Source organism: Micromesistius poutassou, assembly GCF_964030765.1.
Source record: "Micromesistius poutassou genome assembly, chromosome: 5".
In the NCBI taxonomy this organism is placed as follows: Eukaryota; Metazoa; Chordata; class Actinopteri; order Gadiformes; family Gadidae; genus Micromesistius; species Micromesistius poutassou.
In genome coordinates, this window is record NC_140275.1 from 4,855,342 (window position 1) to 4,866,349 (window position 11,008).

The following is an 11,008-nucleotide window of genomic DNA, read 5'->3' on the forward strand; positions in this document are numbered from 1 at the left end:
AATTCACTATATATAACTATATAAAATAAATATTCTCTTAGTAAAAATATATTCTGGTGCAAATAAAAAGAAAAGGACGGAAATACTAAATTAAGCAGTAGACATCCATACAGCACTGTTTTACAGTATATCTTACATTGGCGGTTTGGGTTTCATTCTGATGTAAATGCGATTAGACTGATCCACTGTTCCAGGAGGGGGGGCTTGGGTAGAGGTGTTGCTGCGTTGTCTAGACAACACACTGTCTCAGTGTCATGTAAACACTAGTGGTGGATTCCATGATTCATTTGAATTAATCAGTTTGCGTCGGTCAGTTCGCCAAGAAGAGTCGTTCATTCGCATTTCCGGTAGCGGTGAATCATGATTCTCAGTCACTGAGTCGGTCAGACTCAGCTCCTCCCTCGTTCTCGTTCAAACAAATCGCGAATGCACGTTCGCGAATGCCGAGTCGGTCAGACTCGGCATAAGTTAGAACATAAGTTCCTTTTAGCTGAGGAGTGCTTCATGTTCGGAATCGGGATGTTGTTGCCCGGCTGACTCTCGTGACTTCTCAGTCCTCGAGTCTTCACCGCTAAACACAGTCAGTGAACGAACGGCGACTCAGCGACTAGTGGGTGGAGCTGGGAGTCGAGTCGGCGAACGAACAAGACGAACGACGACGAACGAGAGCGGCGAATCAGGTCGGTTCGTTCGTTTTAAAGAGTCGTTTGTTTGAACTGATTCGTTCGCGAACGAGCCACCACTAGTAAACGCACTGTCTCAGTGCGTTTACATGACACTCAAGAAAGTCGATGAGACAATGCAGCGATATCAACATGAGTCGTTCTAACTGGAGAGACGGTGAAATCTGAGAGCTGCAGACCATCATTATGGTGTGTTCCAGATGCCTCGGACACCAGCCTTCCGAGTTGCACTTGTTACGTCATTTCCTGTCTCGTAGCACTTATAGCGTTCCCGTTCGTCTTTGTGATCGTGTCATGTCATTGTCATTAGTCGTTGTTATTGTTAGCTACATTAGCCTCTTTAGCAAACCAGCTCGAAAACAAACAACACAACTTTACATTGTATTGCACTCACAGCAAGACCTTGCAATGCATACATTGGTGACCGGAATAAAGTAGCAATGTAATCAAGTGTGTAAGAGCATTTAAAATCAACATTAAAATGACCAACGTGGTACAAATACAAAGAAAATAAATCTTTTCACGGGCGCAGCCATTTTAGTTGAGAGCGTCATCACTGAGCTCGGTATACTCTCAGAATTCCGAGGGGGACCGACCAAAAGGGGGCGTGCCTCAGAGAAATGCCGCAACGAAGCTGGGAGATTTCCCCACTTGCAACTCGGAAGGCTGGTGTCCGAGGCATCTGGAACACACCATAATGGTGTGTTCCAGATGCCTCGGACACCAGCCTCGCAAGAAGATCTAGTTGTGGGCCAGCAGAGGCTGAATTTGAACCGAATTCGGCCTATAACCTTACTGATGAAGAGAAACATCTTTTTAGGACACGTCGGCCAGCGAAATATTTGATTTAATATTAGAGCATGATCATGGGAAAGTAAGGCAGCAAAGTTACCAAGGATACATTCAGTGAGACAATGGGTGAACAAGATGCTCATAGGGAAACGTTTGCATTGTGGGTAGGGAATACACAGGTAACAAAGGTAAGTGGGAGTGACCATTGTGGAGAGTTTAGGATTGGCGGGAGAGGCCAAGTTATGGGGAAAGTGGACAAGTCTGCAAGTCTGTGAGACAGGGCTGCAATAGTTAAACAAATCTACACAACAAAGAAGTCAGTCGATTGGCCTGGCCTCAGTATCAGACTCAGTGGCTCCAGTGGGAATGCAAATCTGAACTCCGAAGGTCCAAGGAGAATGTAAATAGTTCATTTTAGATTGACTAGTAATTATATAAACAAGGTTAATGTAAGGTTGTAATGTAAGGTTTTTTTTGTAAGGTTAGTTATGATTAATATTTCCATGACACTTACACATACATCTAGTCTAACTCTTACATGTCAAATGTATAATATGCTGTACGTATAGCCTAGTTTTAATATTATATTATTATTCTAAAGAGGTCTACTCTCCGTGCGTAGCCCCGCCTTCTCCAGTGAACCAAGAAAGCCTGCTCCATGAAGACAGATTTTACCTCCTCGGTTTCACACAGGCAAGATGGTGAAATTGCCGGGAGTGCCAAGCCGTGAACCGGCACTGTAAAGGCAGTGTAAAAATTTGTTAGGCAGTGTAGAAATGCCTAAAGAGAGGCCTGATTCTATATAGATATATATATATATATATATAGCAAAAGTAACGTGGCAATGACATGCTTTAATGTCGTAGACTCTAAAACTCTTGTGGAAACTGTGACACAACTGAAGCATCCACCTGTTGCCTTGATATTTTACCTACCAACCTCTTCAAGAATGTTTTTAACTGCCTACCAATAGACATATTGCAAATAGTTAACAACTCTCTCCAATCAGGCACTTTCCCAAAAGCCTTAAAAACTGCAGTTATCAAACCACTTTTAAAAAAGCGGAGCCTAGATGCCTCTATTATTAACAACTACAGACCAATACCAAATCTACCCTTCATAAGTAAAATAATTGAGAAAGTTGTCCTCCAGAAACTTAGTGACTTCCTGGCATCAACTGGTTGCTATGACACCTTCCAATCCGGATTCCGACCCCTTCACAGCACCAAGACTGCCCTTATTAAAGTTGTAAACGACATCCGTCTTAACACAGACTGGCAAAATCTCAATACTAATGCTACTAGACCTCAGTGCTGCATTAGACACTGTAGACCATACAATACTTTTGGACAGATTAGAAAACTTGGTGGGGCTTTCAGGCACAGTCTTAAATTGGTTTAGGTCCTACCTACAAAATAGGAACTACTTTGTTTCCATTGGCAACTTTGTTTCAGAATCAACAAACATGACATGTGGAGTCCCACAAGGTTCGATCTTAGGACCCTCTCTATTCAACATCTACATGCTCCCACTAGGGCAATCAATGCAAAATAACAATATTGACCATCACTGCTATGCTGATGACACGTAAATCTATGTATCGCTATCACCAAATTACTATCAGCCCATAGATCTGTTGTGCCAGTGCATTGAGCAAGTCAAAGACTGGATGTGCCGAAATTTCCTTCAACTAAATGAGGACAAAACCGAGATAATTGTATTTGGTGCTAAAACCGAAAGGCTTAAAGTTACCCAACACCTTCACTCTCTGTCCCTGAAAACCTCAATCAAAGGCAGAAATCTAGGGGTTATCATGGATTCAGATTTACATTTCGACAGTCACATCAAATCAGTTACAAAATCTGCATATTATCACCTTAAAACGTAGCAAGACTTAGAGGGCTCATGTCTACCGAAGACTTACAAAAACTTGTACATGCCTTTATCACTAGCAAGCTTGATTACTGCAATGGTCTCCTTACAGGTCTCCCAAAAAAAACTCTAAGGCAACTACAGCTTGTTCAGAATGCTGCTGCTACAGTTCTAACAAAGACCAAAATCGTTACATTGGCTCCCTGTATGTTAGAGAATTGATTTTAAAATCATGTTGCTAACCTATAAATCCCTACATGGTTTAGGGCCAAAATATTTAACTGATATGCTTCCACTACATAAGCCTTCTAGGCCACTAAGATCCTCTGAGACCAATCTGTTATTATCCCCATAGTCAACACAAAACATGGGGAAGCAGGATTTAGTTACTATGCAACTGTAGCGTATTTTAGCATTGTAGCATATTCTAGCATGCATCAGGCCAGATATGTCCTTGGCGACTAGGGAAGAACCCGTTCATGTGTAGAGCCATTCATACACGTATCAATTCTTGTGACATCAGCAGGCCAGGTGTCTGAGAAGCCCAGAGACCAAGGCCACGAAAACAAGCGTAATACCTACACATAGCCACAAGGGACCAGCACCAAGCACACATACGGGTATCCAAAAGGCGGGAGCTCAGCACCATGCTTAGCTAATCAGAGCGCATTACGGAGGCCACGTCCACCCATTCATAAAGTCACAACACATAGCTCAAGGGGCCAGAACGCTCCAGGTAACGCATTTATCGGATGCCTTGCTAAGCGTATCTCCACGCGTGCTTATACAATTCCCCTCCTTTTGCTTCATAGATAACATACCAGACCTTTAACAAATAAAGTGAGTTAAAAGCAATCATGACTCAGCGATTTTCTAAAGAACACGGCACAACAAATAGCTGGAATAAACTCCCTGAGGATTTAAAACTTGCCCCAACTCTGACAGCTTTTAAAATAAGACTGAAGACTTTTATGTTTGCTTTAGCTTTCTGCTAAATCTTAAATCTACAATGCTTCTATTTTTTATTTTATTACTAACTTTGCCTTTATTTTCTTACCTTCTAAAATGCATTTTGTTTTTACTTTGCCTTTCTAAAATGTTTCTAAAATGTTTTTTTTTAACTTTGCCTTTATTTTCTATCTATTTTACTTTTTACTTATCTATTATTTTCTTTTATTGTATGACAATGTTTATATGTGAAGCACTTTGAGTCTGCCTTGTGTATGAAAAGTGCTTTATAAATAAAGTTGCCTTGCCGTGCCTTGCCTTACGCGCTGACCTACCGCGCTGGTTATTCCTCCGGGTAGTCCGCCCGTAACCTGAAGTCTGTCCCTGCGTGGTGCAATGAACTTGGAGTATGTTCCTAAGCTTTCCCTGGGTGAGTACAATCTTACCTTTCTAGGGGGCTTTCACCTGCTGAACCTCCTGCAGAGCCAGCTGTTCCTATTTATGGCTTAATGAGCCCTCAACACCGCCCCCTCTGTGTGATGTCAGTACTGACCCTAACACTAAGCACACCAAAGCTACCCTACCGTAACAACAACCTAAAGTTTAAATAAAAGTCAAAGATATAGACAGAAGTTGCATTGTTAATTTATTATTTTGTATCTGACATTTTTTTAAGTGATTCACTTTCAAATAAAACATCATAAAAGGTTTCAGCATAGCTTGAGCGTGACGGTGGCCAACATTTAAACTCCTATGTTGGCCCGTCTCTTGCGAGCCGGCAGCCGGGCCACTCGGTCGCAGTTGGTGTGTCCACAGCTGCACTCCTCCACGTGGATGTAAGTGTACGGCACTAGGTCTCCGTTCAGACACTTCAGCTCCACCGTGCGGTTGCTGAAGCGTGCCTCTCGGCAGCACGCGCATGTGTGCTCCAAACCGGCTGCCATTTCCTCGTATCTGAAATGGCCAAATGGAAACATAAGCATGAATGGCCTATGTGTCAGGAGGCTGGGCTAGTGATTAGGGTGCTGGCCCCCCAGCCAAAAGGACCAGGTTTTGATACCCCCTATGTCCACAGCAAATCTGTGTAGGCAGCGATGAGCGAAATGCCTTACCCCTACCTGCTCCTGAATTACATGAATACAAGTGTTAGTCGCCGCTGACAAAAGTTGGACAAATAGCTAAACAATATTTTGAGAAGGGTTAGGGTTCGAACCATAACTGATGGTAAATGTATTTTAACATTTGGAACATATAAGCAAAGTATCATTGAAGTTAACTTTGAAGACTTGCTGAATGGCTCTCTTCAGGCCTTCTGTCAGAGCCTTTTGTTTGAAGCCCTGTTGGACTTGGAGTGTCGTTACCTGGCAAAGGTGTTGCAGGACCCCTCACAATAGGGCATGTCAACTTCCTCCCGGGCCTGGCACCCATTGTGCATGATCCGCTGTCTCATGGAGCCCCGCTTACACCCCTTGTCTATCTCCACACCTAGTTTCACAGAGGGGCCCCAGACAGGTTATTTTCATGCCTCAGCCAACTCACCAAAAGGGACGCAGCACAGTTAAGCTTGTTCAAACAGCGGCGTCATACTCACAGATCTTACAGCAGCCATTTGCAGCCGTCTGAACTGTATCCTAAAGAGTACAGAGAGAAAACATGTCCAAACCATGTCCAGGATGAGGCTTCAATAGGACTTATTTCAGCTGGTGGGCCTTGTACAATACCATACGATACGATACAACTTCATTAATCCCCCGTAGGATACTTACCATAGTGTAATGTTCAGAGTTCACCTAGACTCAGCATCCCCTCCCACCCCTCCTACTTTTGTATGTTGTAGGTCCTGGCACGTAATTTACACACTTATTATATATTGCACGTCCTGGCACTTATTGTACGCACTTATTGTATGTTGTATGTCCTGGCACTTAATTTACACACTTATTGTATGTCATACTTAGTTATAGTACTTAAAATTGTGTTGCATCTTATCCTAGCTATGTTTGTTGTATACAGGGAATGTGTTAACCTAGCGATGTAAGTGCTTGGCACTTGGTTCTATGATCATCCTTACCGTACCGACAGAGATAAATTGTTGTTTCAACTTCTTCTGACAAATGTACTTATAGTAAGTCGCTTTCCTATGACGGATTGCAGTGAATGTGCCTCCAGCTGTACTCACAGGGTAACAGTTGCTCTGCTGGAAGGATGGACACACCGTGTTGGACAGGAATGTTGTGAGCGTCTCTCCAATCTTCACGCAAGTATAAAACTCACACATGTTCCCCGGTGGGAACCACGTTTCTCCTTCCTATATGCACACACACACACACACACACGCACACGCACACACACACACGGTGATAGTTTAGAGGGACTGTTTCCTCATCTGTGGACAACATTGTGAATTTGTGGTCAGTAAAATGTTGACCTTAAGCAGCTCCTGTGTTATGTTTCTGTCGACAACACAGTGGGTCTGCAGGCACCTCCCACAACACTCCCCTGGGGCCGTGTCTGCAACATACTCGTATCCCTGCAAACACAACAAGACACATCCTTCTCTGTAAAGAGGACAATGGAAAACATGGACATGAGAGAGAGAGCGATAGAGAGAGAGAGAGAAAGAGGGAGAACGAGAGGGAGAGAGAGATACATTACATTGAATAGGTATAACAAGGGGGCAGACTTACCAGATCACAGTTCTGGTCACATGCCAGCGGCTTACAGGTGATCTCTCGCAGACCTGAATCTGCTATCACCTGCGTGGAACAAGTGCAGTTCTGACACTGGACGACTGGGACTGAGGAACCGACCTGGAGAGGGAATAGCACAGACACTTGTCACACACACAGGAGCAATTGTCTACAGTACATCCTATGAATCTGTACTCCAATTGATTACCTGGTATTCCATTCCTTTGTGGACGCAAACAGCTTTAGGCACTGGGAGACAATGGGGCACAAATGTAGTCAATAGAAAACCAAAGCAATGGAAGCATTGTCCTCTGTGTTGGGGTATGTATTCAAGATGGAAAGCAACGACCAGCCAAGGTCAATGACAATGACACACTTACAGCAATGGCGCACAGGGCAGCAATGTCCCGTTGGCACGGAGACTTCTGGTATGTATCCAACATTGCAGCTCAGGTCGACAACTGGACAAGTGCTGCTGTCACATTCTACAGAAAGTAGTGTAGGAGAAGTACATTAGCATAACTCAGTGTTAACCCTGTATGGAAATAGACAACGTAAGGTATCCCTTTCACTAGTGTTTCTTACGGCAAACATAGTGAAGACAACATGGGTCTGCTGGATGGGTTTGATTCACCAGTATGAACCCTGGTTTAGTGCAGCTTCGCGCTGGAATTGCAGGACAGTCTTTGGGCTTGCATGTCACAGACTTGGTGGATTCTTTGCAGATGCAAGTTTGGCAGTTTTGTTCAAATATTTCATTCAACTGTTGGAAAACGGAAGCACACACATGGGATTTGCATCAGTACATGTTATTTTAGAAAATAAAGAAGTTCACTTCAGGAAGTAGGGGGATTCAATTTGCTCACCTCGCGGGGAACGTCCTCTGCATCCAAACATCCTACAGGAACACATGCAGCGTATTAGAGCAGCGTGGTTGGCAGTTTATGATCAAGGCAATGCTAACCTGGGAATATTCCATACTGTCACGCTTACCACATTTATCAACACATATGTTTGACTCCTTGTTGAAGAGCTTCATGCCATCAGGACAAAAGCACCCCTCAGTGGTAAAGTTCATTTTGTTCTCGCCAGGTCTGTGACACACAAAGGTTTGAATGGGTGGGTGTGTTCACTTTCGGCATCAATTAAAAAACACTGTTATTTCAATATGATAAAATCAATCATTGATTGACAATGGCATTACTATCCATGGTCGATCATTGATTGATTGCTATTGAAACATATGCTCCGCAGTCAATCCATGTTTTAATGAAATCATACTTGTCTTCACAGGTTTGCTGCTCTGCGGGACCACATGGTTTGTAGACTTTGTCTGCTGGGCAGTAACTGGCTGTGGTGGAAAAGAGAGAAACGATATCAGTCAAAGCGTCCTTGCTAAACCGTCTGGACAGTATGTCTTTGTCACAGTTGCACATGCTTGGGTGTGCACTTACGACACAGAGGGGTGAGATCCCTCCAGTACAGGCAGACCCCGGCCTGTGCACAGGCAGCAGCGTACACCTGCAAGCTGGTGCACTGCACTGCTGGGTTGGCCACATGGCAGCTATCGAAGATGCAACCCTGGTAGAATTTGTCCGGTGAGACAATAGCATGGCATGCTTCGAACACACTGCGGGGAGAAGGGGCACAACCCAAGAGAGATGTTTAGGATCAACCAGCCTAATCTAATCTGACAAAGACAGGGCTAGGGTAAGGTCAATTCAAATTAACCTGATTACAATTGATAGTATATCAATGAATCGTGCGATGCACAACTGTTGTACAGGATGCACGTACCTGCCCAGAAGCACTCCACATACAGAGTCTGGTTTGCATGTGGTTAGTGGCGGTGGGGGTATGGGAGAATCGGTTGGTGGCACGGATGGAGCATGGCAGGATGGCTTGTACAAGTCTTCCACAAGATAGTAGTCAGCCATCACTTCACAATTCTGTACCAGCTGGCCCCCAGGCAACATACAGTCATCAGCCTTGTTGTTGTTGCATGTTCCTGTAAATAGAACAAATTAGAATGTGTCACCGAACTACAGATAAACCATATTGGTGGTAGGGGGGTAGGGGATCCTTACCACAATGCCCCTTTGTGTTGTTGACAAATTCCCGAGGTGGCAGGCTGATACTAAATCCTGTAATTCCAAATGTGATGACCACTTGCAGAGTAGGGATCTCCAAGATCAAGGACATGCCAGTGCTTATCACCTTTATCCCTTGATGGTAATAAGGCACTTTTACAGTCACTCCGTTACTGAGAGCCTATGTTAAAAACAAATGTAAGAAAAGCATCATTAGGTAAAACCTTCAAGAGTCTTCTTAGGCGTGACAAATTCTGGCTCATGTCCATTGATAAATGTGTGTTTTTACCTCCAGCTTGGCTGCTCCGATAAGGTTATGATTCTTGAGAGTGATTAATTGTGAGCGATATGACACGATAATTGAGCGAGGACAAGAAACGTCTTCGGTGGGGTCACAGTGCACATTGTCAACAGTAACCTTCAGATTGTGCTTTGGTGTGATCTCTTCCATTAAGACATATGTGCAGTTTCCTTGATAACTGTAGAAGATGCCATCAAACGTAATGTAATGTGGGTCTCCCCAGCCTTCACATTCACCTGCAACAGCACACAGAAAATGTATTTTTCTTATCCAGCATTGGTGGAGCAGGGAATGAGTAGAGTCGAGAGTACATACGTACAAAGGCATGTCATGGAACTCACATGGGCATGTGTAATACTTGCAGCATCCATATTCATCGTCTATAAGAACTGGTTTCTTTCCACTGGCACAGGGGATTTCTTCCAGTGGAGGGCATACATATGGTACTATTTCAATCGTTGTGTTCTCAATGCATTTGGCCATTATGCAATCACACAGCACAAATGTCTCGTTTTTCTGGCACCAAAAAAGATGAGAAGGAAAGGGTCAAAGGATCATAAATATATAGTGCATGAGTCTGACAACAAAGATGTAAAAACGATCCCTTTTTTTGGATAACTAGTTCTGTTGTTATGAACTGGATGAAAGACCGTCCTTACCATTACATCCCACTCAGGGCAGCCAGGTGGCGGTGTGGGGGAAGGTGGTGGTGAGGGTGTAGTCGTAGAGATGCAAGGTTCCGTTTGGTTTTGAAGTTCGCAAATAGCCGAACATATCATTGTGAGACAAATCCCAGATCCAATATCTTTCATGTTGTATATTGTCTCCCCTGAAAGTTACAAAGTAAGAATCAACTAACTTAATTAACTCTAGCCAATGTTTGTATCAAAGCGTGTAAATCAAATATTGCTCTTTATAAAAATATAAAGCTACAGCTACAATGAATGTTCATGCATTTACATTTATGCTACATTTATGCTACAACTAGATGAACTATACATTTTTAAAATAAACACCAAAACAGTTCCTCACTCATTTACTTCTGTAGAAGAGAGCAATGCCAGAATGTTTACAATATAAAAGCAACATTTTCTTACCAGGTTCATAATGATTGCCATCAACAATACAGACACATCCTGTAGTTGTAGTTGGGATGGTTACAGTAGTGGTACTGAGGACAGTGGCGTATGTTGTTTCAGTAGTACGTGAGGCGGTAGTGCTTACAATTGTCACATTATCCGTAGGAGGAACGGTGGTAGATGTGACAGTGCTAGTAACAATTGGGTTTGATGTTACAACAGTTGTACTGGGTGGTTCAGTGGGTGTTGTTGCAGATGTAGTCGTTGAGATGGTAGGTGGAGTAGTAGTTGTTGAGACAGGTGGACTTGTTGTCTCTGTAGTTGTTACTACGGCTGTTGTTGGTTCAGTAGTACGTGAGGCGGTAGTGCTTCCACTCTGCAAATTATCCGTAGGAGGAACGGTGGTAGATGTGACAGTGCCAGTACCAATTGGGTTTGATGTTACAACAGTTGTACTGGGTGGTTCAGTGGGTGTTGTTGTAGATGTAGTCGTTGAGATGGTAGGTGGAGTAGTAGTTGTTGACACGGGTGGACTTGTTGTCTCTGTAGTTAT

The 11,008-nt window shown here is 43.5% G+C and overlaps 1 protein-coding gene across 1 annotated transcript; it reads right to left on the minus strand.

The window, feature by feature from the left end:
• Positions 1-5,038: 5,038 nt before the first annotated feature.
• Positions 5,039-10,173, minus strand: LOC311343509 (intestinal mucin-like protein; the record flags this gene model as incomplete). The annotated part of the gene is made up of 18 exons (XM_084468369.1): positions 10,036-10,173; positions 9,718-9,892; positions 9,365-9,612; positions 9,073-9,256; positions 8,783-8,993; positions 8,440-8,615; positions 8,267-8,336; positions 7,979-8,079; positions 7,852-7,883; positions 7,571-7,748; positions 7,366-7,470; positions 7,194-7,234; positions 6,983-7,105; positions 6,724-6,825; positions 6,475-6,603; positions 5,887-5,926; positions 5,657-5,780; positions 5,039-5,249 (listed from the first exon to the last, which is right to left on the minus strand). Exons 1-18 carry the CDS (start codon positions 10,153-10,155, stop codon positions 5,039-5,041), a joined length of 2,370 nt encoding a protein of 789 aa, XP_084324495.1. The 5' UTR covers positions 10,156-10,173.
• Positions 10,174-11,008: the final 835 nt, after the last annotated feature.